Source organism: Strigops habroptila, chromosome 6 (assembly GCF_004027225.2).
Source record: "Strigops habroptila isolate Jane chromosome 6, bStrHab1.2.pri, whole genome shotgun sequence".
Classification (NCBI taxonomy): Eukaryota; Metazoa; Chordata; class Aves; order Psittaciformes; family Psittacidae; genus Strigops; species Strigops habroptila.
In genome coordinates this window covers 73971631-73998834 of record NC_044282.2, presented here as the reverse complement: position 1 = coordinate 73998834, position 27204 = coordinate 73971631, and the positions used below count along the sequence as shown (strand labels likewise).

The 27204-nt window shown below is 41.6% G+C and overlaps 1 protein-coding gene across 5 annotated transcripts in view; it reads left to right on the top strand.

The window, feature by feature from the left end:
- Nucleotides 1–27204, top strand: part of CCDC85A (coiled-coil domain containing 85A) — an 84225-nt gene that overhangs the window by 7177 nt on the left and 49844 nt on the right. Inside the window, exon 3 of one of the 5 annotated variants that reach the window (XM_030490437.1) lies at nt 6343–7418. The exons of the other annotated variants lie outside the window; for them this stretch is intronic. Coding sequence (XP_030346297.1) covers nt 6343–6380 — 38 coding nt within the window. The 3' untranslated portion in view covers nt 6381–7418. Of the gene's footprint in view, nt 1–6342; nt 7419–27204 lie in introns of those variants that run through there. 5 annotated transcript variants of the gene reach the window in all.

Below are 27204 nucleotides of genomic sequence, written 5' to 3'. Positions count from 1 at the left end.
AAGTTAATGCAGTTGCAATGTAATATTATAGTGCCATCAGAAATATGATGTGTAGCTGTTGTCTGCTTTACAGGATATGGTATGTGCATTAATCATTTGGGCTTCATGCATATTTTAAGCTGTCATGAGGTATGCAGGAAGTTACTTCAGTCTGGAGCTGTCTTTGGTCCATAGGCAAGCTGAAGGAATAAAGGATGAGGTGATAACATTTCCTTTCATAATTCTTCTCATTTTCTATGCTCAAAGGTTTGATCTTGGTATTTTTTTTCTTGTATGACATGTCAGCTTTCATTTAGAAGATTTATAAAGCTTTAAAAACTTTACTTCACGGTTCTCCTACATATTTTTCTGCACTGGGTGTCCTCAACCTTTGGAATGACAGAAACTGGGATGAGAGCTCTAAATGCGGCTTGATGTTTGTTAACTGAAAACATGTATTTCATTTGAAAGGCTCTAAGCAACTAAAACACGGCAACAACCTTCTGCTGTGATCACACCTAAAGGTTCTGGGTAATGGGCACAGGGTTATTTGGGATAGAAAGATTGCTGAAATTAGAGGATACCAGCAGTAAAAAAACACTTTAAAGAGAACATTTCTGCAGCTGAGAATAATACATGACAGTTTGACTCTGACATAGTGTGTGGGGTAGAAGTGCTCTGTATAAATGAATGTGCTTCCAGCAGTTGCAGTCTAAGTGGTGGGGTTTATTCAAAGCAATTTATTGTAAACTTCCTATTTTAAGAAGCCCTTTGTTTTACTGTGGGCTTTGGCTCCTGTGTGAAAGGAAAGCATCAGAAGGCTTTTCATACATGCTTTTTGCTTCCTGCTGAGGTTATTAATGAGGAGAAGTAAAACTGCTGACTAACACCAAGTGTGCTGCTGGAGGTGTGAGAGTTCTTACAGAACAAATGGAACAGCCCCTCTCCTTGAGCAAAGGTATTTGTAGGCTAAATGGAGACTTGGCTTAAATCTTGAACAATTTCTGCTAGTAAGATGCTTCTTATAAGGAAAATAAACTCAGAAAATGCTGAGTTGAGTAAAAAGAGGAAACTGCAGCATGGCTTCAGAGAGACAAACCATGTAATAATGTTACTGAGTTAACTGGTAGCCGCCCCATGGAAATCGCTCACATCCTGGTGGCTGAAGAGTGAAATGATGCCATCCATGTTTTGGTGTGGGTTTTTAATGTGTTATGTACCTTAAAGTTGAAATGGAAATAATTTGCCTGTCATTAATAGCAGTTTAGAGGGATACTTTGTGTGTGACTTGAGCTCTCCTGATGGCACCCACCACTCTACATCTGCCACTGGGAGCCTGACACAGCTTTACTCTTGAGAGTAACCTGTTGTGTAAGCAGAGGCTACAGGATTGATAGATTCTTTTGCTTGACATTATGAAGTAATGTACTATTTATTCCAGAAACTTATTATTTGAAGTGTAGAACTCTGAAACTTTATGTCAATCAGAGTCTTTCAGTTGAATTCCATAGAGTTTATGTCAAGCTTGTAAATTAGTTTTGGGTATTACACTGTAAGAGAACTGGGGTGTATATGTGAATATGTATGTGACTGGAGCGTGCTGCATTTATTACCAAACTCATTTTTCCTGGAGTAATTTATCAAGTTGAAAATGTGTCTTGCAATATCAAAACAATGAGTCTACTAGAAACTAATGTTGTAGGGCTTTGGGGACAAGTTTACACTTATATGTCCTTCACTGGCAAAACCAGTTGTGGTTTGAATGTTTTAGCGTAAGGTGGATCATCCTTCCAGCCAAACTGTTGATGTGTTAACAGGAAGAGTGGTGCCTCTCCTTACAAAGACACTTGCCTAGTTTCAAACAGTTACATGGATGTTCCAGTGCTCTGATGACTGGGAAGTTCAGTGCCTGATCAAAGTGGCAACGAGACTGGTGCTGCTGGCAGAGGTTTGCTCCGATCCCTGTCTAGCTGATGCTAGGTAGGCAGTGGCACTATACTTTACAGTGGGAAGCATGGGAAGGACTCAGCTGAACTCAGCCCTCTCCTCAAAGGGCTGTAAATACACCCTAGCCACGTGTGAGAGCCAGCACTTTCTGTGGAGTCACTACTTTCAAGTCTTAAACTTATTCCTTTTCCCCTTAGGTTGCATACCCTGCTGCACAGATGACTTTGGCAGTAAGGACTGGATGCTAATTCAGTTTTTCTTTGATGGAAGCAAGAATCAGAGTAGGGACTGTAGATACATTATCTTTCAACCATCACCAGTACACCATATATCTTTTGGAGCAAGGTGTATGTCAGTCAATGATGAGTGTGTGTGTTAATAAGGTGGGAGGGAATTGTGCTGACTCTACAGCTGCTGCAGTGAGTTGGTTACTCATCCCTCAGCTCCTGTTGGTTTGCCATAGTTACACCGAAGTGCTGATAGAGCCCATCAGCAACTCTCCCTTCAGACCTGTGAGCAGTGCCCTTATCTCCCAAGCATTTAACCAGCAGCTCTGCTGGCTGATGAATTTGAGGTGTGTAGCTATAGCTCTTGCTCTGGGTCTCTGCTGGAACTTCACTGACGTTTGTCCACAGGCTTCCAGAAGTGAAAGGTTGTCAATAGATCAGTGCTGTTATCACTGTCTTGACAAACACCCTGCAAGCCAGCCCTGTGTCATCCCCTCACTTCACTGGCGTTACACTGGGATGGGTCTGACATACTCATACTACTTCTGCTTATTTCATTGCCTGTTTTGAACAATACTGCATTTTCTGAGCAGTGAGTGGGAGTTTGTTTCGGTATGTAGAGAAGATATCATTTATTTCTCATGATGATTTGGTCAAGATGCAAGATATTTGCTTTTACCTCTGAGAGCTCATCAGGAGCTTGCAGGGCTGTGAGTGTTGACTGCCTGGAATATGTGGGCACATTTTGATTCTATTTTATTTCATTAGTGCCAGAATGGAGAGTCCTCACACTAAAGCCTTGTCTGAGTCTGTGCTTGGAGAGTGCACCTTTAACCTGAGGCCAGGACCTCATTTAATACAGTCCTTTGCAGAGCTTTGAGTTAAAGTGTTATGATTTTAGAATAGTGAAATATGGTTTTAGAAATATTACAGTGATTAAATTGTCATTCTCTGAACTCTGTCAGTTATAATGCAGAGTTAGAATATCATAATAACTCTTGGTAAGTGCTGCTTAAGAACTTCAACCTCGTGTGGTATATTGTGTGTGTTAATCAAACAGTGTCCTGTCTCTTCTGTTCTAGCTATGAATGGGATCTTTAATGGATTATTTTATTAGGAAGTTACCAATGGGGAGTTGCTGCAGGTTGTGCAGGGATTGGAGCTGAACTGGTTAACAAATAGGGAAGAGGGTAGCAGTCATATAGTATGGGGTTAAAGTGTTGTACTGCCATTCACACCCAGTGCACAGATGCTGACAGGAGTGAAGGACAGTGAAATATTCCACATTATAGGGGCTTTAATGAGGTAAATAAAGCTTTGTGTACATATAAAAATTACTCTGGCAATGAAACTTCATTGGCTTCTGAGCTAGTAAGTCATGTTTTGATTAGTAAACTGAAGCACAGCTTAGGTCTTATTCTTATATACACATATATATATATATATATATATATGTATAGTTTCTGAGAGACCATTGAGAATTATCTTCCAGTCATGTTCTTGGTATAAATCTTGTCCGTATGCTTCTTGAACAGTTAAAGGGTGGCTCAGTTAAGAGAATCCACTAGGACTGGAACACTGAGCTTTGAATTTGGCTTAGTGCAGAACAAAATACATCTTAATAGACCACATCCATACTTGTGAAAAGATTAAAACCAAATTATACAGTGCTTGTGGTATGATCAGTTTTACCACAACCTGATACTTGAGTCTGTAGAATAATCCACTGCGGAACCAACAGTGGTTTTGCCTGTCCAGAGATAACAGTGGCATTAAGCCTTAGTAAAGACAAAGGGGTAGAGCGCTGTACCATGGAGGTTGGAGAAGTACTGTGACAGGATGCTCAGTTGTAACTGAGCTCTTCAACCACACCAGCAGATTTAGCCAGACCCTCATTGCTGTGCAATGACGCAGAGCCCAACAACAGTTGAAGTCCTGAAAAGTGTTATGTGTTCCTTTCGGTAATACAAAATGCAAGATAAAATGGGAATCCTTGGTGTTTGGGAGAAGAAATCAGATTCATTTGCTCTAAGGTGAACATCAACTTCTAAGTAATAGAAACTGAGGGTGAATTTCACTCCAGTGTGTCGTTCCATTGCTGTTGATGGCAGAAGTTTTTGTGTGCCTCTGTCTAAAACAGCTGGTCCTGTTCCCTGTTAGGAGTGTGTGTGTAAAATATATGTGTGTGTATATATATTTATATAAAACACTAATTGCACTGGTCTGATCCTAATTTCTAATTTCTGTAAGGTGGTTCTTTTGGTCCTTATTCCTTTGTACATGGAGGCAGTTTTTCCACACACTCATTCCGCAGCTATGGCCTGTAATATTCCTCAAGGACTTAATAATACGGTCTGCATTCTTAGTGCAAACTTAAAGTATTGTGAAGGGTCTTAGTTATGTTCTTTGATTCCTTCATAAGCATGAATTAGGAATCTTCTGTAATCTTTGGGGCATTCACCGTCAAGAAACCTGAAAGCGTGTCTGAGTAAATGAGGAGTAAATGTCCTTCTCTCTCCCCTCTCTGTGCTATTTCCAGTTCTTCTTTTGAAATCTGATCACTTGTGATGGGATTTTCAGTGTCATAACAGGAAGATACCAAATGAAATGAGCAAAGGGAAGGATTAGCCTGGGAGAAGCCTTGGACAGTGGGACTGAAAGACATTAAGATACACTAGTAACAACAGTAATCCATTTCAGAGATTAGTTCTGCAAGTATAACATGGGGGGCAGGATCTATACTGAAGTTGTTTTTAAAATATTAAATACACTAATGACACTAGTGCACATTTAGTGTGTTTATAAATCTTTTTAAAGTGCTTTTAATTCTGTAAGATACTCAGGAGTCAGATCATGATTTGAGATGTGTCTGTGAGCATTTGGTACGCAGCATGAAAATGTTTTCAGATGGATGATTGGGAATGGGAAGCTTCTATCTTGAGCTCGGCTGTCTTCAAAGATGAACACTTACGTGAATAACAAATATTTACTGAATTCTGAATAACAAAAATTTACTGAATTACTGAATAACAAATAATCTTAGTTCGACTTGTGAGTTCTACTATAAAACTTCGGGCATATTTGCATGGTTTCTGTGTACTCTTGGAGAGAGGAAGGAAACAGCAGTTTTGCACCTCTGCACTTCAGCAAGTACAGGTTTCTGCAACCCTTTATTTTTTATTTGCATGATTTCTATGAACTTTGCACTAAATTATTACAAATATTATATCAAGTTACAGAGGGGGGAAAATTGTGACAAGGTTTGTAATACTGACTAGTAGAAGTCCATATAGTAATGTAAGTGGTTATTTAGACTAATCAAACACAGTAGCATCATGAGTAAATACACATTATAGCTGAAAAAGCATCCTGAGCCATGTGGTAGGCAGCAGTATTGAATGTCTTCTAAAGGCCTCTGTTTTGGTGCTTCCTCAAGGTTACCAAAATTATTCCAGAGCTTTTATGCCTGTAATACCAAACTTCTCTGATGCGCTCAGTAGAGAGACACCTCCTTCAGATGTTTGACCTCAAAACTCACTAGATTTCTTCCACTGCATCTCTTGAAGTTCCTGTGGATTGTGAAAGTTTGCCTTGCTCAGCCCTTGCTGTAGGCTCCTGGAGCATGTACTTGAAACTTGGATTCAAAGAAAATATATATATCTGCTTTTTACAGAGACTCCAGGGCTGATTCATCACTATGTAGCTCACATTTATGTGGGTTCAGGTAGGCCTGGAGGAAAGCACTGGGAGGTGACCCACATCCCCTCTTGGTTTCTGAATCTATTTTTGTTTTACAGTGAATGAATCTTAATGAGGTTCAAAATCCATCTTAAGGTTTTTGTGGTCTGAAAACGTTAGCAATGACATTAGGATGGGTCTCTAAAAATACTGTTTGCTTATGAGAGAGAAAGGAACATTTCACTGAAGGCAGCTGCATACACCAAGCACAGGCATATGAATGCTGTGAGCTAGAACCTCAAATCTGGCTTAGATCCTTGGAAGTCTTTGAGCACTTCACTCGTTGTTGACACCTGACTTGTTGTGAGATTGGATTCCCAGACAGAAGCAAGGAGTTTAAACATCCATGCTCTTGCAGTGCTCTGAGGTCACTTGTCTGTGTTGTCATTCATCTCTTGCCTGTTCCATTTCAGCATTTTTTTGTAACCTGAAGTTAAATTTTGAATTTTAGGTTTTTGCAATATCATGAAGTCCATAAAGAAACCATGAAAGCAACAGTGTTTTTTTTCCTACCAGCTCTCCAGCCACCAAGACCAAAGGCTCTGCAGTCTTAACTAAACAGCAGAAGATACCAGAATCTCTGTCTGCTCCAGATACAGGTGCTGAGAACTTCTTGCTTTATTCCTTGTTGGAACTTGACATCTGGTCTACACTTCAGTCAGTAATGCTGAATGCTACATTTTGACTGCTTGCAAGCATGTGCACGTATTTTGGAGAACTAAAGCATCCTGAGCATATCAAAATAAATCCTAATTTCAGCATTAAAGCCCTGATATTTTTGTATTTTACCTTCTCCATGAATGTAAGAAAGCAGAAAGATCTCTTAACCTTTTAGAGTGTACTGAAAAGTTGTATCCAGACTGATAAAAAGGAGTTGCTGGATTGCCTGACAGCATGGAAGTGACTGATCAGTCTCTTGGAAGCTTGGATCTGAGAGTTTTATCCTCTCAAGTCACTCCATCATCCTGGTTTTGTCAAGAATGAGTCGGATAGTGCCAACTCCTTGTGTTGGTCACGCTACTGCAAGTACGTCCAGTTGTCAACCAATGGAATACTGAAAAGAGGAAGCTCAAAAAGAGACGTAGCACAAAAGGTCTTGCTTGAGCCTCTTTCATGATAACTCTGCAACAATCCAGATTAAGCAAAGTGGTTTGTACTTAAAGGACAAGTCAACACTTATCAGCCTGTATCTGGAAGTGTGTACTTCAGGAGGCAGTTTCTTGGGCAACACTTTCAACTCCACCTCTGTTGCTTGATGATGTTCTATTTTTTCAACTGACAATCAACAGTGTTGCTCCTGATATTGGTTTGGAAAATGGATGTTTGAAGGATTAGTCAAGACTGTTTGAATGAGCGATAATTCCTGTTGGCTTTGAGAGCAAAATACCTGTTGAAATCATCAACATGGCAAGATCTATACTTTGAATGTAGCAAACCTTGGCTCCGCTTTGTGTTTGGTGGAGGTGCACTTGGCAGCTGTATTTATCAATAAATGGATGTTGGATATTAACCCACATGTCACTTAAACCTAATGTGAGATGTTTTGATGCTCACTGTCCTTGTTAAGAGTGTCGACTGTGAAGATGCATTTAACATTTTTAATGAAGTGCTTTGAATACCCCCCCAAGTTTTGTTCTTTTTGATTTATTTGTCCTTGCAGTGCTGCTCAGAGATACATCTTCCTGCACAGGAAGCAAGAGGCTCTTGAAACTCATGGGAAGGGATCTGTAATGGAAGATGAAAGTGATCAGTAGATTTTCCACTGCCTGGGGTGAAAAAAACAATGTTTGTGCTGTGTTCATAAGGAAATGCTGTTTCTCAGGGAACCGGGAGCATCTTAATTCCAAACCCTGAGCCTCAGTGGTCTGGGTTTTTACCCATCAGTGTGGTATTCAGGTGCCTCAGGAGTGTGAATAGTCAGACCAGTGAGATGGTGAACACACCAGCTGCTTGGTTTGCTCCTTGGCTGCTGTGAGTGTCAATACAGTGCTTACGAAGTACTGAAGTTGTGTCCCATCATATCTCGTGAAACACAGTGGAAAAGGGGAAGTGAGAGACAGTTTCTTCACCTCTCCAGAAGTGTCATCAGGAACTGGGACAGGATAAAGCTGAGAATACTCTTAGTTTTAGCCACATCCAGAGACATCTGTTGCACACATTTTGACAAACATAGATTTCTCCATTTTAGTGGTGTATATCACATATAGCTCTTTGTCCTGCAGATTGCAGGCCTAGTTCTCTTCTGCATGTCAACCCATCCCCTTAGCAATCCAAATGTATTTCTGAGTCAGGCTTCACCTTCGGTATGGAATCACTGCAGTGGAGTCATCACATCTTGTATCCTGTTACCTTGCTCTGGTTTTGTGAACACATGTTTTTATAATAGAGTATTGTGCAGAAAACTTAACCCTCGAAACCACAAAGCCAAATACTGAAAAACTCAAACCTGAGTATATCTCTCATCTGAAAGCCCCCAAAGTAAATACACAGTGATACCTATTTTGTGTGCCTGTGGTATACTTAAATTTTGCTGAATTCATGAACATCTGGCACAGGGCAAGACTGAAAATCTGTACCATGTTGGTCGTCAGACTAATCCGTTGCAGTAGGTCTGTTCTTTTCAGGCCCAGTCTTTTGGGCCAAACCCTTTTGCTCTGGTTTGTGCTGTGCAAGCTTGCTTCTGTGTTTCAGTCAGTCATGTGAGCTTCTGAAAGGTCCCGAGCAAGTGTGTGATCTCAGAGGTGGGGAGTGTGGTACCAGCTAGAGGAGCAGGAGGAGAGGAGGACATTGCTGTTTTGTTTTGCTCGCTGGCTGTGGAAAGCCAACAGAAAGTCCTTTCCTTGCTCCAGATTCAAACTGTGGAGTTTGAGCCTGCAGAGGCTGGTGAACCACTTTTGTGTGACTCTTAGGAGATAAAGCAACTCTTTACTAAAGAGCTTTGGCTTTTTAGCTGGAGATGGATTAACTCGTGGTAGTTCTAGCCCTGGAGATCACTGGTGTGTTGACCAGGACAGCATCACGGTGTGGAACTTGCATCAGTTTACATGCATGAATGATCTCTTGGTTGTAGCCAAGATAATGGTTGCACAGTCAGTGAAAACAGCTTTGTGAAGGTGAGACCTTGATGTGTATAAAGAGCTAAGGATGTGCTGTTAACCCGAGTAAACACTTACACCTGTTAGTAGTGCCTGGTTATTACTTAGAGCTTTTCATCAGTAGTTCTCAAAACAAGTTACCAATGAAGCAAACACTGATCATCATCTAGTGTACGAAGAACCATAAGCTAAACAAATGAAGAGACAGGATGAATCAGCCACCAACCGAACCTTAAATCCAGGTTTCCTGAGTTTTAGCTACTGATTATTCCATTGCATCACCCCACTTTTCCAACAGCATTTTTCTTACATTAGTCTGGTTTTGAGTGTGATGTAAAATCTGGGGCTGAGGTTACTCACGTGCCCAGAAAACACCTTTATGAACAATTAGCTTGACACAAACATTTTCAATGTGTTTCCTTTCAAAAGCAACTTTCAAGGCACTGCTTCCTTCCTTCCTGAGTTGCCTGAGGTATGCTAACCAGGCCAGTGGGGAACAAAGCTATTTTGTCTGTGCGTGCAATGCAGCAGGCATATTAGAAGATGTTAATGTACCTTTTGCATTTACAGGGTGCTTAAAAGCATCCTTGCCCATAAAGTGATTTACAGTGAATCCATACTGGAAGTGCTGTGGTAGCTTTGCTAGAAGAAGCTATATTTGTCTGTCTTATTTCTTGGGGCCTGTTTTTACTGTTGTAGAATAGTTGTGTAGCTGTAGTTGCCTTCATTTGGGAGATGAAGATGCTGGTACGAATCAGAGCCATGGTGAGCTATCAGCTGAGCATTTTGAGTTGCTGACTGGTGCAATCAAAAGGAGTATTCATCTTTTATCAGAGTAGAGTTTGAAAATGGAAGCTGTTCTATGCTAAAAGGAGAACACAATATTTTGGCAAGATGATGATTTGGTCCTTCGTATCAATCAATAGTGTGGCATCTTGTGAATATGCCAGTGGTACTTAACAGATATAAATCTCCATGACAAGCCCCAGCCTGCACATCTGTGTGACTTGGCAGATGTGGATAGGAACCGGGGAGCTGGTGTAGTTTGAGCTGTTTTGGCTGAAAGCTTGTACACTCATTTCTAGCAGTTAGGTGGCTGCTGCTGCTGCTATCTATCAAACACTGCACTCTGAAGTGTTTACTTCAAGTCTGTGAAGCAGTGGCTGTGTTTGAGGGAAGACTGGGGAAAGGCTCTCACTGTCTGCCAAAAAGATGGAGGTTTCCTGTACAAAGTAACTGCAGCAGAGTCATTGCTAAAAATGTTTATGAATGGCACCCATCAGAATTCAGGCCAGGATTTTCAAGCTCCATAGTAATGTGTGCTCAGAGGGGAATCAAGCTTTGACGTTCAGAAATGACAGCCTAAACATTTCCAGCCCGTGATATGTGATGACAGGACTATAGTAACAATTCTTGTTATGAGTAGAAAGTTACTGCAATCACAGCAGCTTCCTGCCATGCAAAGAAGTGAGTTTTTAATGGCACTCCTTACCATGAGATGTGGTCTGAGTGCAATTTAGTGTCTCAAACTTGGGCAGAGATTAAAGAGGCATTGGTTCTGTTACTATTTTAACCTTACAAACTGGAGCAAACATCAGGTTGTGTGTCCTGAGCATGATTTAGCAACCTGTTAGTCCTTTAATTATCTGCTTCCTAATTAGATTGCTCTGATTATTTGGTGCTTGAAATAATGGTGTATTTTTAAGTTCTCAGGGCAGTAGCTTTTCATTTTACAGGCATTTTGTCTTTCATGCTCAAGTATGGGAACATATGGTGCTACTTCTGATGTAGCACTTGTCTAAATATCTTTGCCTGTAAAATTTTCTGCAGAGCCATATAATTTTCTCCTGTAAAAACATTCCTAATGTATTTAAGCAGTTTTATAACTCCAGCATGGGATTATCACGTCCTGGTCATTGTAAACGTTTACTGGATGTAGGTCAAGAGATTAAACTGTGAAGCCTGAATAAGAAAAGTGAACAGTAAGCAGTTAGAAATGCAAAGGCACCATTAGGAAATGGAATAGTGATAATTCATAGAAATTAAATAGTTCATCACAACACTTCCAGATTTTTTTGAAAGGGTCAAAATAGTAAATTTCTTTTTAAACTGAACTCTTGGGATATCACTGTCAGTAGACATGGAATCCTGTAACACAGTGTCTAGACTCCTCTGGTTACATCTCATGCTTTGTGTTCAGTCTGGTGAACACACTTTCCAAGTTATAGTGTTTCTTCTGCCAGAGCTGTGTGAACCTTGAGTCATGAGCATGTGAAATAGCAACACATCTATCTATATACAATGAAAGGAAACTGAAAATGTTTGAGCCTGAAAAGTTTGGCATAGCTGGAAAAGCCAGAGTAGAATAACCAGAATACTTTCGTATCCTTTTGTCTACATTGTTAGACTCTTGTCCAGCATGGTAGATGATGAGCAAGAGGCTAACTGGCCTGTTATTAAACTTTAGAAATGAGCAAGACCATTCTCTCAGGGAATGATGTAGATTTAAAACTACTCTTCCTACATAGCAGTGAGAAAGGAAGGGTTCCGATTAACGTGGTCCTCCTGAAGTGAAGTGCATTGCCAAGAGGTGGGTATGTGATGAGCATCACCCGGATCACCTGCCACTCAGGGACGTGCTCGAAGGCGTAGGACTGGTGCCAGCCCGATGACAGGTCTCTGTTGCTTCCCAGCAGCTGTTATCCAGGAGCATGAGGATAGGATTGGGCAGAGTTTGAAAGATGAGCTGCCAGGAAACATCCTCATTGTGTGCCTTCTAGGAATATGGGCATGTTGTGTTAAACCAACACCTGAAGCACCTCTTGCTACTTGGAAGTCTGCCTGTTCCAGACTCCTGGGGACTGTAAGAATGCACGTCTGTGAGGATGTGTGTGCTGTAATCTTGCTGTTTCAGCAAACAGAATGGCTCACCATGTTGTCATGTTGGAGGTACCAATGGACCTAATGAAATCATTTAGGATTCAATACTACTTTTATTTATGCAGGTGACTGACTTTATGCACTTGCATGTTCCCACTGAGTTCACAGGCTTTTAGAAGCACTTGTTTGGTTTTTTTAAGTGGTATTATGAAAATCTGAGCTGGAACTTAGAAATTTATTCCAGAGAAAGCAGGCAGCAATCTCCTTTCCCCATAATGTTCTGGTCTGAAGGAAATCTTGCAACTTTTCTTTCAGGAAGTTCTATTCTTTCACTACCTGCTTTCAATAGATGGATATTTGGCATCAAGACTCTCAATCCAGGTTTGAAGATAGTCAAAAAATGACAATGGCCTTTCTTTCCCTGAGGTGCTGCCTTCACGGATCACCCACCCCAGGGCTGGCCCTCCCTGAAGGCACAATGTGAGTTGCCCATACAGCTTTTAGTAGCAGGGAAGCATGTTAGACTCCCTCTGTGCTACCTTGTAAAGCTCTTGACCACCCATATACCTTGTAAAACACTACAAGGGATGAAGCATCTTCAGTGTCCAGGAAAGGAGAGTGAGCAGCTCCACCAGTCATGCTCGGGGAGGGTGGAGCATGGAGCAGAGCGTTCTCTTCCCCAGAGGGGTTACAGATGGAGCAGCAAATGCACAATTGCTGGAAGTGGAAAGGAAAGAGAAGGATGCACTGAACAGGATCTTCTTTCTCCTCACTCCTGAAACTGGCAATCAGAAGCTGATTGCCATCTCTAGGACAGATCACCTGGGGATGAGGTAGTTTTGTAGCTGTAATGGGAGCAGGCTCTGTTTGATGTGGAAGCTTTGAGTTGCACCCTCGTGAGCACAGACAGTAAAGTTGCTTGGAAGAGAATTTGTCGTTTCTGAGGGGTTTTCTTTGAGAAAAAGAAACTGGATGAGGTTGGACAGATTCAGAGTTATGTTCAGGAGTGTGTACGTTGTAAAGTGAGGGACTCTGAAGAAGGGGAAATGCCACAGTCCAGTTAGCCAAAGTTGGGTTGGGTAAACTCGCACTGTTTTTAACAGTATTCTTGCTTCTAGAAAACAGAGGTGTGAGAGAGTAGAATTAGATTATAGAGGCAAGCAGAGCTCCAGCTTTTCTGAACTTGAAATGGTTGGAAATGATGCAGATAACAACCACTTACATTCACTTCTTTGTGGGTGATAAATACAGTAATTGAAGGGATTTGTTAATGACTATGCAGGTTTTAGTCAATCACAGGTATCAGTTGATATCCTGCCCCCCTTGTTCTATCAGATGAAAAATAGGGCAGCTATTACAATATCTGCCAGCCACGGTGTGGCTGCTGTTGTGGTAGTGCTGGTCCTGACCAATTCATGGTTGGGAATTTTACTTATGTAGCATCTCTGAGCTCCCCGTGGCTTTTGGTGTCTTGAGCACCTGAAGGTACCTACTGCAGGTCTTCCCTTGTGGTTGGGAATGGAGAAGTGTGCCTGCAACTACTTTGGCAATCCCAGAGTGTAGAAATGTGAATTTCTTTTTACACACCCCCTACTCTGCCACCAGAGTTTTCTGTAAAGCACAAATCTCCTCCTGCACACTGGAAGGCAGAAATCCTTCATTAGGAAATACTGAATTTTTCAAACAATGAAAAGTCTGGTCTGTGTTGGTTGAACTCTGCCACTAAATCTGAGCTTTCCTGTTTAAAAAGGAGAAAGCAAAACATGTTTTCTGTCCACTTTTTACTAAAGTGATCTTAATCTGTGAAAGTCATTACTATGAGTCCTTTCATTATTGCTGTTGAAAAAGCAGTTACATTGGAAGACCAACTGAAAGTCTAACATGAGATGAAGAACTACAGTGCTAGTTTCTCTGTCAGCTCTGTGGGGCAGAGATGGTTTCTTGCTGCCTTTTATAAACAGTTTAGACTATCAGCAGGCAAGAGCAGAGGTAATCCAGTTATTTGGGTTCTCAGTTTTGCTATTAGGCAGCCAAGTTCTTTTTATAAGTTGTTGCTGCACCAATATGTATTCTTAAAAATGAGCCATTGCTCTTCAGAGTGCAAAATCCATTGCACCTCTTCAGTCTGGTGGGATTTGAGGTGAAATTGGACAGATTCAGCAATGTGGCAAAAGAGGTTGAGTCCAGCAGTGTAGAAGGATCCAACAAAGGCTATCCATGGAAGATCCATATGGCTTTCACTACACTGCAGCATTATAGAGCTGCTAAAAGCTTAGTGATGTGCAAGCATAATCAGAATGATCTGTCAGACCAGGGACACTGCATGCTACTCTGAACTAAAAAAGTAGAATAGCTTAGTAGGTAGGTTTGGTTGTAGTCTTAATGTATCGACATTTCGGTTTCCATGTGTACAGCCTTGTGTCTTTGGCCTCAGATTGTGGCCATTTACAAACAGCTGTAAGCTAATATGCTGAAGTGATGCTGTTGTCTTCTGTAAGCTTCACTCTGTTCCTCATTTGAAGTGTAAAAGCAGCCTTTGCTGATATGAGGACTTGGTTTTTAAAGGGCAAAGTCTTCTTCATGAAAGTTGACAGTACCAGAAGTCACGTGGCTCAGGAAGCCTGATGCACACTTAAAGTTCAGACTGTGTTGATAAGTAAACTTTAATTAAATCTAGGATTGGAAATTATGCTTTGTGCATTGCAGAAGAAGTTTTATGTAGATCAAAGTCATAGATATTGGTGGCCGGAATCCTCAAAATGAAGAACGGTTTGTCCCTGTTTTCTTACACACCTCAAACCCAGCTGAGAACCAGATGTGAGAGGACTGTCTGCCCTCTGAGTGCTGCTAATACTCAGTATTAGCATCCTCATCCTCTGAGGGCTGCGTTAGCGCAGCACTTGATTACTGTTGTCTATTTGGGTTGTGTTTTGTTGCCTTCTATACATTGGGTGCAGTGTAGAGAGAAATAGGCTTAATTTCTTCTGCATATTGGTAAAAGATGAGTGCATGTGTTTTCTACCTGTGTATAATAACAGCCTGTCAGATAAACTTGGGATCATATCCAGACCTGTCACAGTTGGGGTTTCAACAGCCATGAAGGCTGATTTTTACCTGTACCAACACTGAGATGTATCACTGCAAATCTGCCAGGGACCGAGATCAGACTCTTCTCAAATGTTTGGTTTTCCTTGATTTATTTTTGATGGTGGATGATGAATTATTCACAGGGAGACAGGGATGCAGGAATTCCTCCTGGTTCCTCTTGTTAGTCCTTGTTGAGCAGTGGTTTAAATGACAGAGCACTGTCTGATTAACATGGCATCATGAAGTGTCTGGTAGCATGAAGTTCCTAAAGGTTCCTGGGCTTCAGGATGTGGAATAAAATCCCAGATTAACTAAATGGGGAAAGAATCTCATGGTTCATTTTATGTGTGTCCATACATAGTAGCATTTATGAATTTAGGGGGCTCATTTTAAATCAAATAGAAAATGTTCACTCAAGTGCACAAATAGAACTATCTGTCTGTCTAGCTATTATCATATCAGATTGATTAAATTAAAAGCAGTGAATTAACTTCATAGAATCATAGAATCACAGAATAGTTTGGGTTGGAAAGAACCTTTAAGATCATCCAGTTCCAACCCCCTGCCATGGGCAGGGACACCTCACACTAGACCATGTTGCCCAAGGCTCTGTCCAACCTGGCCTTGAACACTGCCAGGGATTTACCACTTCTTTGGGCAGCCTGTGCCACTTCAGTTACGAGGGCTGCCATGCATTGCTTGATACTCATGTAAGTGTATGCTGCATAGATAGAAGGCACCATGCAACTAATGTGTTAAACTACAAATTTTTTTGTTCAATCATTGTCAGGTTTTTTTGTGTTTTGTTTTGAAGATCATCAAGAAACTCAGCTAAATGCTCTTACAGAGGTAGGAGGTTTGACAGCTTTCTCGAATCATTTGTAATGCTTAGTTTTAGCCTTATGACTATTTCAAACTATAGCCTTAAGCACCTTTAATCTCTCAGTTTGAGTGGTAATTCTGATACACTTAACATGATCCAAAGATACCTCAGGATGAAAACTTCCCTGGAAGGTCACTGAGAAGAGAAATAGGTATTTATTTATTTATTTGTATTGCACAGAGCTAACATGAAATTGCCTTTCTGTTTCAGAAAAGCATAGCCTCCACCTTCCATGCTGTATATATGCCTTAGTACTAAACTCCAGGCAGGACCTGAACCTACTTGTGGGAAATCCTATGTCTGTTTCAAAAGGAGAGGTCAAGCACAGGAAGGTGCACAGTGTGGTAACCTTTAGGTTGTGTTGTAGCTATACAAATACTCGCAATAGTCACATCTCCAGGCAGTCTGAGATTCAACAATAAGAGAGAAAGCAGAATTAATACCAGTGTTGCCAATCCATTCCTGTGCTGAGGGCAGGAAATGAGACCTGTCTCTGCAATGAATTACTATTATGAAAGTCTGAGGCATCCTTGCTGTGTGCAGGCTATAGCCGATGCTTCAAATAGCAGCTACAAGTGAGTAGCACTGGAGCTGTTATGTCTTGAACTGTGGTGGCTTTTCTGGAGATTGGAATAATTTTTTGCCTCTTTCCTATTGACATTGCTTTGGTGACAGCTAAGGGCCAGCAGTGTTTGCTTGCTGGGTGGATAATGTTAGGCTGATGACTAATTCCTCCTCGAGGAAAGGCAGATTTTGGTCACTGATATATTAAAAGCCACAGTTAGTGGGAATGTGATTTTGGCTGGGGTTTGGAGCTCTTAAGGAATTGCATGAAGTATTTCACTGCTTTTTAGGAAACTAGAACTGGATGGGGAAATGTGGTGGTGATGGTGGTTGAAGTTGTGGGGGAAGAGAAGCACAGGATTGTGCTATCTTGGATGGGGTTCTGCTGTGCTGCAGTTACTCTGTCATCACTTTAGGTGAGGTTAAAGTCTGTGGAAGGACTCCTATTTTCTCCTCTCTCTGCCAGTCGGCCTGTGAACAGGCATATGAAGCAAGCCCTGTGAGCAGGACTTACCTCACGGTGCAGAGTGAAAGCATAGGCAAACAGAAATCTGTGGTGGGTGCAAAGCTTTACAGCTCCACATCGAGGAAAAAGCTCTCTAAATTTATCAGAGACTTTTCTTTTGAAAACGTTGGGGTTTAATCTCTCAAATCATAAAAAGCCAAGAGAGTTGCCTTGGGTCTGCTTTGGAAGCCTCTGGCTGTCAGCGTGATGAGCATTTCAGATCCCAGTGCTGTGACCCTGTGTTCGTCACAGGAACAGACGTGTTGAAACGATAAGCCCCGAATCTTGAGGGTGAATTGGCAGCACTCCGTGAATTTGTTGCACGTATCTTAACACTGGATATTCTGGTCCTTGGGTATCTTGAATGAAAACAGCAGAATATGCTTTTTCAGTCATCCCCTTTGCTAAAGCAGTAAAAAAAAGAAGAGAAATCCATACTTGAGTATATCCTATGTTATTTCATATACACACAGGAGAGAGGCTTAAAGTAGAATCAAGGAAATACTGACCTAGGATTGTTGGGCTTATTCTCTTGCTGAACACAGAGTCCTTGAAGCAGGAATAAGAATTAGGATTGCCAGGAGCACCAATTGACCTGGCCATGCTTGGGTGTTGTAGGTTAGCAGATGACATGGGGAGGGCCAAAGTTCCGTTTCCAGCCTGTTCAACTCCAGTTTGATTTTTAAGAAAAATGGAATGTCAGAATGTTTAAAGGTTGGACTTGATGATCTTGAAGGTCTTTTCCAACCTGGTTGATTCTAAGGAGGGAGGAGGTTCATGTTGCTGCAAAGAACTGGTCACACAAGAATTCTCTTTCCGTTTTATGAGTACGGGAACATGTTTCATTCTTTATAGTCAACCCTTTCCCTAAATCTTTGCTTCCTATAGTGAATAAAGTATGAAAAATCAGTGTGTATATAGCAAAGGAAATAGGTGGGGTTGGAATCAAACCTTGTACAATTGGCAACACGTAACACAACCTTTAGGACATAGAGGAGAAAATTTCTTCTTCTCAAAAACTGAATGCCAATAAACCATGGGGAAAAGGGGCAGAGGGGTTTGGAAAATGCTTAAATTGCTTTAATTTCATTCTTGGTGGAAAGAATAAATGAATTCGAATGAGAAATCTATCAAACACGGTTTGATCCTCTGGTAGAAATATTCTCATTGATTTCTAGAGGAACAGGATGCAGCCACATGGAGCCTGTGACTCTGCTTCTCTGTTGGCATAGACGAAATCACTGACACTCAAAATAAACCCCAACCCAAACCAAAACCATCTCACTAGAAATGAACAAACAAAACCTACTTGACTGCATGGGACTAAATTAACTTTCTAGTTTGTACCATGATTGTTATGCCAGAACCACGGCGGGTGAGGAGAGATTTTCCTCTAACTTTTAGTCTGGAGACCAACCCCACACGTGGTGCGTGGCTCAGGAGCTGAAATGGTGAAGTCATTTTCTAAATGCCATGTAGGTACATGAAGCTGAGACTTTGATTTATTTTGAGCTCTGAGGAATATAATGTGCAAACCTATTGAGGTTCTACTTGCTGGCCAGAGACTGCACTCAGTTTAATAAGACACAGCTAAATTTCCCATGATGAAGTGCTGCTTCATGCATGAAATAGATGCTGTGGTCCCGTGCTGGTGATTGGTGATTTATTACCTTTTAAACTGTAGAACCTACATGCAGAATTAGTTTTCAGTGGATTCTTCATGTTGTCGCTGGTTTGTACCCCCCTGGAATCTTATATGATTAGACAACATAACTTTTAAAGAACAAACTCAAAAATAACATGAGAGGTTTTAAAATCATGCTTTTCACAACAATTCCTCCCTTTTCCCCAGGAGATGTTTTACAAACCCAATCTAGTAGCAGCTTATGCTGCAGAAGATGTTTATAGCTCACAATATTCTGGTTCCTTATCAAACTACTGCTCTTATTCTTTAAAGCTCTCAGGGGATTGATTTAAATTTAGGCTTTAGTGTATAGATCACCCCTCTCTACATAGTCCTTTGTTGCCCGCAGCAGTTTCTGGCTGCTCTCAGATGAGAGACCTCAGTTGAAACCCCAGGCAGTCAGCGTGAAATGCCCACATGGGCCTGGCTTTACTGGGGGAATTTTCAGCTCCAAGTTTCTGATTTCACCCTTTCAGTTCTGGGGAGAATAACCTGGTTAGGGAAAGACTGGAAAACTGAGAGGAGAATCTATCCAGCAGAAGATGGAGAGGGGAGAGGTATGGTAGAGGCATCCTTTCTTACAGAGAATGATCAGATGTGGTATGGTGTTACCTCTCTGGGGGGCAGGCACACAGTGCCACAGAGCCTTGGGGTTTCTCCTGGTGCAAACAAGACTTGGGTTTGACTCTTGCACTGTGGGGATTTGAAAACACCAATGCTGCTTCCTGAGTGGGTTCCTTAAACTCAGAGCTATGTAAATGTGCACAGCTAGCCTGTACTGGAAGTCTCATTTTGGTGATCCTCAATATATAAAAGGAGCTGGTGATGTGCCTTGGATCCTATAGGTGAGCAGGGCATGGAAGAGTCTTCTGGAGGAGTAAATTGCAGCTCAGCTCTGAAGAGCTTGGCAGCATCAGGCCTTAGGGCTGAACATGTTGGACTTAGGTGAAATTCCTCAGGTGCTTCATGGTTTTGGTCCTTGCCCTACAGAGATCAGGTGAGCCCATGACTCTGCTCTGTTCAGAGGTTGGGTCATAATCCTTTGTACATAGTCCCTCGTGTAGTTCCAGAGTGACAGAAGGGCTCAGCAGTGTCTGAGCTAACAAAGAAATTCTTTATTTAAAAGAAAAGAAGCTGTACTTTTGCAAGCAAGGCTCTTCTCAGCAATCGTAAGCTGAGCAGGGTCAGCCTGTGTCCTTACCTGGATTTTTAAGCTCTGGAAAGAACACAAGGGTGTTAGTGATGGAAAAACCGTTATCTTTTGAGTCAGTCATAAATATTGTGAAGGTAAAGGTTGAAATATTAAACTGAGATCCTTTCTGCTTGTTATTTGACATCCCACAAACCAAGAGCTTTAAAGTTTAAAGTTCTTCCAAGGCTCTCTGCAAACACTGGTGTTGTTTGCAGAGAGCATTGTGTGCAGTGTTACCATTCACTTCTTGTCGAAAACCTCTGTAATATGCTGCAGTGTGCTTCTCAGCAGGCACAGCCCTGTCTGCTTCGAGCCCAGAAGCAGATTCACTTCCTCTTCTCTCATCACAGCACCTATTTCTCTTTATCACAACTGTCATAGAATCCCAAACTGGTTTGGGTTGGAAAAGACCTTAAAGCTCATCCAGCTCCAACCCCCTGCCACGGGCAGGGACACCTTCCACTAGAGCAGGTTGCTCCAAGCCCCTGTGTCCAACCTGGCCTTGAACACTGCCAGGGATGGGGCAGCCACAGCTTCTCTGGGAAAAGTCTGTGCCAGCGCCTCAGCACCCTCACAGGGAAGAGCTTCTGCCTCAGAGCTCATCTCAATCTCCCCTCTGGGAGGTTAAAGCCATTCCCCTTGGCCTGTCCCTACAGGCCCTTGTCCAAAGCCCCCTTCCAGGTTTCCTGGAGCCCCTTTAGGCACTGGGAGCTGCTCTAAGGTTTCCCTGAAGCCTTCTCTTTTCTTATCTCTTTGCCCCTTGTCCCTGCCACTCTTCTGTGTTTTATTTTTGGAAGATAAAATAAACGTAATTATAAGCAAAAATGCCTGCTGAGGATGGAAATGGTTCAGTACTATGTCAAGAAGAGATCATTCCCATTCTGGGGTAAAACCTCCCTTCTCTGACCTGTTTTCTCCCTTGGAAATGCTGTTTTCCTTATGTTTCCTTCCACATCTTCAGAAAATTAAGCGCTAAAGTCTTTTAAAAGATATAAGCCAGATTCCTGCCTTTCCTGGCTGCTGAAGTGAGTAACTATCAGGTGGCTCTGCAATGGCCCATACTCTGATTGCATGAGAACAACTGTGGTGCCCTCTGACTCGGAGCTGCTCACAGCTGATGGCTGTGCACGACAGATACCTGCAGGGCAAGAAACCAGCGGATACTCTGTTTGGTAAAAATCAATCCTGGTTATTCTCTCTGCATCTCCCTGTTTTGGTATCTGTCAGCTTGGATTTATCAGACTGATCAGTGGTTGGACTTTCATACTTACATTGGGCTTGACTGATGAGCAACTGTAGATAGGAAAGAGTTTCCTTAAAGGACTCTTGGCATTTCAGTCTTTACCCCTGGAAAACTTGTAAAAGGTGAATGAATGTTGGTGCTGCAGTAGACATGGGTTTGTTTCCCAGGACTAAGCTTTGTGCTCAGTGTAGCCATAAAACAATGATTTCAAATTATTGACCTCTGGAATGTGAAGTCATCAAACTTCTGTAATGGAAAAATCTTTTTATATTAGAGAAATTTATCTTAGGTTGAAAATAGTTTTATTTGTCTTCCTCAGCAGCCAAATCTCTGTGGGCTCTTCACTAGCTCTCAGAAATGATCCTAACTTGTTTGTACTGGTACTGTGTGGGACTGTCTGGACACAGCAGAACAGACCTGGCCAGGTTGGATGGGGCTTGGAGCAACCTGCTCTAGTGGAAGGTGTCCCTGCCCATGGCAGGGGTTGGAACTGGATGAGCTTTAGGGTCCCTTCCAACACAACCCAGTCTGGGATTCTATGAAATCTGAGATCTCTTTGCTGTCCCCCTGGTGTAGGTTTCCCACATGTCCTGTAGGACATGACTTGTCATTCAGGATGCTCAAAGCATGAGCTCCTTTCAGAACCACTCAGCTTTGGCTTTGCTCTCAATGGTAGAGTAACTTTTACTGTTTTCTCTTGCAAACATTGCTTCAGTTTGTCGTCTGTTTCCGTGGTGTACTCATAACTTTCTTTACAACATAATAATACTAAAAATAATACAATGTTTTATTATTTGTTATTAATATGAATAATAGGGAAAATTGTGCATGCATGTCATCACAATAAGGTTAAAAATACCTTATGGTTGCAAACAGAACACTACGATTTGTTACTATCCTTTAGGCAGGATCCTATGATCACACTATCAAAGTCTAGATGGCTGATGATCAAATGAGCTCTCTCTTGCAGGAAGTGTTGGATGTGACAGATGGAACAGATGGCAGCTTGGGCTTAATTTTGCTGTAAGACAAGGAAGATGCTGTGTATTTCAGTGCTGGTGAAAGTGTCCCTTCTTTGGACATTTTAGTGAAACAAAAATGGTTCTATGTAGAAAAAAGGGGTTAAAAAAGCCTTTGGCTGAGAGCAGCACATGCATCAACAATGTTCCTTTTGGGAATATAAATAGTGGAATTAAAACTTCTAAAAAGCTAAAAACATTGTCAGACAGCAAGGAGTGAGAGATGATCTTGGAACAGGAAAAGCTTTGGGATAGAAAACGCTGAAGGACCAATAGCCTGGTCTTGAGATGCCTGTGAGAGCAGCAACGGGAGGTTGGCTGGAGCCGTGCATGGGATCATAGGAGAGCTGCTGTATTTCCAAAAGGCACAGGTATCATTCCAGCTCCTGGCAATTCAGACAACTTGAGCAGTACACTGCTGCTTCGTGATCTTCATTAAACCTTGACAAAGTTCTCCCTCTCTTAGGTACTTGCAGAAGCTTTATCCTTGCATCCCAAGGCAGAATTTGGATCTGATGCCTACCCAAGGATATATTGCACTTTATATCATGTGGACACTTTGCACTGTATGCCTCCATTAAGGTTTTCCCAGTTGGATGACAAAGGAATAGCAAAAATGTAGTAAAGAGAGAATGAATGTCTGTCTTGTGTTGGAAATCCAAACCAAATTCAGAACAACTCCATGCATGTGTGTGAAGTGCACATGCTGAGGCTGACACAAGCTGCGGTGGAAGTTTTGGTTCTTCATTTGCAGGGAACAGAAATAGAGCTCTTGCATGTGAAGCCCCCAAAAACATTTGCCTGACTAATGAGTAAGGCAATTGATTTGATGGAGTTGTTGGGATTTTCTTCTTTCATACTCTTTTCCTTAGAGAAATCAAACCAAAATCCTCTGCCAGAGCTGAGGTTTCCCAGGTAGGCAGCGTCAGCAGGAAGCAGAAAAGCCTCTCAAGGGCAGGAGGAGAGTGAAGAAGTACAAGGTACAGTTTCTAGGCAGTATTCCTTACACAAAATGCAATGGGTGGTTAAAAAAATAAGCAGATTTGATGTCATGTTTTGAAGATGTACTAGAACCAAGACAAGGGGAGAAAGCCAGGAAGCATTGGGATGTGCCAAAGGTGATTTTTGTTGAGCTGGAAGACATAAATAGTAGCTGTTTCAAAGGTAAATAGAGGTTGCAGAACACCAGAATCTTTAACCTGCTGTTTGCAATTCCTATCAGGGCTGCTTTGAGTTATGCTGAATGTGCAGGACCTGGAAACACGTCCTGTGTCAGAGTGTAGATCATCAGTGTTCTCTCCAGAAGTCAAATTCTCATGCAGAGCACTGGTCTGCAGGGACTACTCAGGGAGAGACGTTCAATCACAGGAGCTTGGTAATTGCTGCACCATCAGATGCTGAATGCCACGGTCTGATACTAAGCTTTAGTGATGTTCTGGATGTCATGTCACAAGGGAAGTGTCCAGGAATATGTTGCCGTGCAAGTGGTCTTGGTGCTGACACTATTTTTGGAATCCTTTCCCTTGCCTAGGCAGTATCTTGATGAAATCAAGTAAGACTGAGTATGTCTAAGGTTTTGGAGTGGAAAGAGAATAATGATGATGCTTTTCTTGAGGCTAATCCTTATCTCACAGCCATTTCTTCACTTCTCCTTTCTCCAGTAAGAGGTGGGTCTGATTACAGAAGTTATTTTAATCTTATTTAGTAACAGTTGGAAAACAGAGATTTCTTGTTTACTTATTTATACATCTTAGTACATCTTGCTGCTCTCTCTTTCTCTTTTCTTCCCAAAAGAGTTGTAACACATGCAAAGACACTGTAATGAGGAGGGAAGGAAATGATTCCTGGCTGAAGAGCTCTGAAAATTAAACCTCTCATTTCCCTTAGCAGTAGTAAGAGAAGGACCTTTTGAACATGACTCCATCCAACCAGCCCCCTGCAGCCCTAGGGAACGTGCACCAGTTTGTGTTGGTGAGCCAAATCACCAAAGAAAAGTTTAACATTTTAAGGAATGAGATTCATATCCTTAGCTAATGTGAAGTGGCATAGAAGTGCAAGAGCTTTCTGACTCACTGGGAATTTGGCTTAGATTTTCAGATCTTCAAACCATTTCATACATTACATCAAATGATGACAGCTCCTGTGAAAGCTGCAAAGATTTGGATAGTGGCCATCCCAGTGATGTGTAAGTTTTCTTTCACATCTTCCTTCCATACTCTGACTTTCCTGCTTAATGAAATGTAAGTCAATTTTAAGTGGTAAGCTCAGCCAGTATTTTGTGTAATTCATGATGCAGACTTCACTGAAGCTGTGTTGCACACAGTAGATCTGGTTGCAAGGTGAGGCGTTATGGATCCATAACTCTTTTATCACTGTAGTCACAAGCATCACTGCCTTAACCTCCATCTGAAAGCAGAGCAGTGGTGATGTTTGTTAAGGAAGCCCGGGTACATGGATCTTGTTAAATTCCCAATGTGTTTTGGGTTCATTAACTGCTTTATTGCATTACCTTGGCACCAGGTGGGTATCGCTGGCCCCAAACTCCTGCTTTTCTGCCCCCTCTACAGAAACCTATGCAAAAACTGTGGTTTTGTGTGTGTCTCAGTGGTGCTGGAGCTATGAATGCACTCTAATGAGCTGACAGCTTAAGCACGGCCAAGTGTGTAGTTTATAGTCTGATGCACAGGGAAGGCCTGATAGCAAACCCAAAGGTGATTGATGCTGCAGCAGAACTTTAAAACTAAGATGAATTAAACCGTGGCAAGGGTTTTCTGGGTTTGACCATTCAGCTTTGGGGTTCAGAGCTGAGGAAATCAAGCTCCATGTTGTATTCACAGGTTCTTTTATTTATAGATAAGCAGCTCACCTGGGATCTTTTTAGCCTGACTTGAAATTCCAGCTTGATGGGTTTCTGATAAATAGGCTGTCTCCTGTCCTTTCTGAAGCTTCAGGAAGTAATGCAAGCTGAATGTAAAGATGCGAGAAGAATAAGCTGTATTTCATTTTTACAGGGTTTTTTATCAGCTGCTGGTTTTATTGTGCTTCTACATTAACACCATTAATTTTCAGGTTTGTTCCTTAAAGGTTTAAAACTAAAGCTTGTTAAAAGATGACAGATTTTTCAGTATTTCCAGGGAATGATAAAGGGAAATTTCCATCAAAGAAGCATCAGTATTGGGTTAAAACAGAATATCCAGCATTTTACAACTAGTGGGCTTGGTGTGTTGCTTATATTTGAGCCTTTCTCTCAGTGGCAGCTTGGACCTCATAGGACTCTGGATGGGAAGAGCAGTTATCCCTTAACTTCCAAACAGGTGAGAACATGATGCAGATGCCATAGTGGGGTTAAACAGCAGGACCCTGTTTTTTTTTAAGGACTTCTTAAAACATTACTCTGCATTTGATTTACACCTGAAAGTATGTCTAAGCTATGGGTACACAAACTTGTCTATACCCTTGTTGACAGGATGATCCTTGCTCTCAGTTTGGAACATGTTATATTAAAGAAAAGGAGGCAAATATCTTCATATCTATATAGACTAAATCCCCTTTCCTTTAATTTCATTCTACATTTTGGTGTGCACTAACATAAGGCTGGCCTGTGAACAGCAAGGGCAGGTCTCCCTGATGGTATCTGTTCCTTGGGCTCACTGGCTTTTACTATACCGCTGCAGGAGCAACCAGGCAAATAAATACCTACAAACTCACACAGAAATGCTTTTTGCTATCGACAAAGTATTGACCATGCAGGTGAGTGGGGGCTGCTTGATTCCTTGCTGATGTGTGCTCCTAGGGATCAGGTGCCTCTTGTGAACTCCACTTTGAAGCTACAGAAATCACTGGCATTGCAACTGAGGAGGAATACTACTCCTCACCTGGAGTCAACCATAGTGTGCCATCTGATAATCAGGAATCTATAGCGTATGCAGTCATGCAGAAAGTGCTGCTGTTGTATCTGGGACACCGTACTATGATATTTAACACTTATCTCCAGTGAAAAACCTTTCCTTTTGCTTGTTAATCTTAGCTTGCTTTAAGCTCATGCCACATCACTTCTTTCTGCCTCTAGATGACTGCTACCATATGTCTGTAGGTTTCTAAACAAGAAGAATAAAAGGACTTTCAGGCAAGTGATGAGATAAAAATTGACATAGTACAGGGCTGGAACTGAAAATGTTAGACTACTGCTATGCCTTCAAATGCCCTTTTACCAACTAAGAAAAGTTGCCTTTAGATACATGGTTGGGACATGAAAAGAGAGTGACATTTGAAAGAGAACAAAGGGAGCATCTGCAAATTCACAACCAAGGTGTGAATGGGTACAGGAGGAAAATCCCAGTTAAAATGGCAATTGAACAGAGATTTTCTCCAGAGGAGCTCTCAAATATTTGTCCTTCCGTCACTTTTTTAGAGAAAGATTCAATGTGTTTGGGAGTAAAACCACACTGTGGATAGTGTTTGCTTAACATGTAAGTCGTGCCTAGAAAACAAACTTGGGCAAGATGTGGTCCATAGCAAACCAAATTGATTCAAGATCAACTTGATCTTGAAGTCATCACTTAACATCACTGTTAGTGGCCTGTCATCACTGTTTGTGGCCTAAATACGACCACTGTGGTGTCCAGCTAGGATAGGGATAACTTTAATAGGGATGTAAAACAACTAAGGCACTTTTCCCAGTGCTAAACTGATGGCATTATCAATACTGGTGTTGAATCTGGGTGTTGGAGCTGGAAGGAGGCCCTGTGCGTGTGCAGTGTCGGTTAGAAGAAGCAAACATCATGGCAGGTTCCATGGGGTTGTGAATGCTACAGGGAACATGGTAAAGTGTGTATATTTTGTTTAAGCTTTATTGTAACTAATAAGTGAAGTTCTGGTTATCTCTATCTTGGGGACAAAAAAGATTTAATTGGTGAAGGACAACCGGAAAAGACTCTAATGTCTGAGGAGAAGAGGAGGAGAAAAATAAGTGAAAACAGTGAGTAGCTGCAGAAGGCAGATTGAAACTTTATTTTGCTTCTAGCTACTCTATGATATCCTTCATAAATACTCTATGAAATATAATAGCAGGAAATTTAAAACCAGTGAAAGAAACAAAAATGTTATTTAAATATATAAATAAAATTTACAACCAAAAGACATGATACTTAAAAGGTATTTG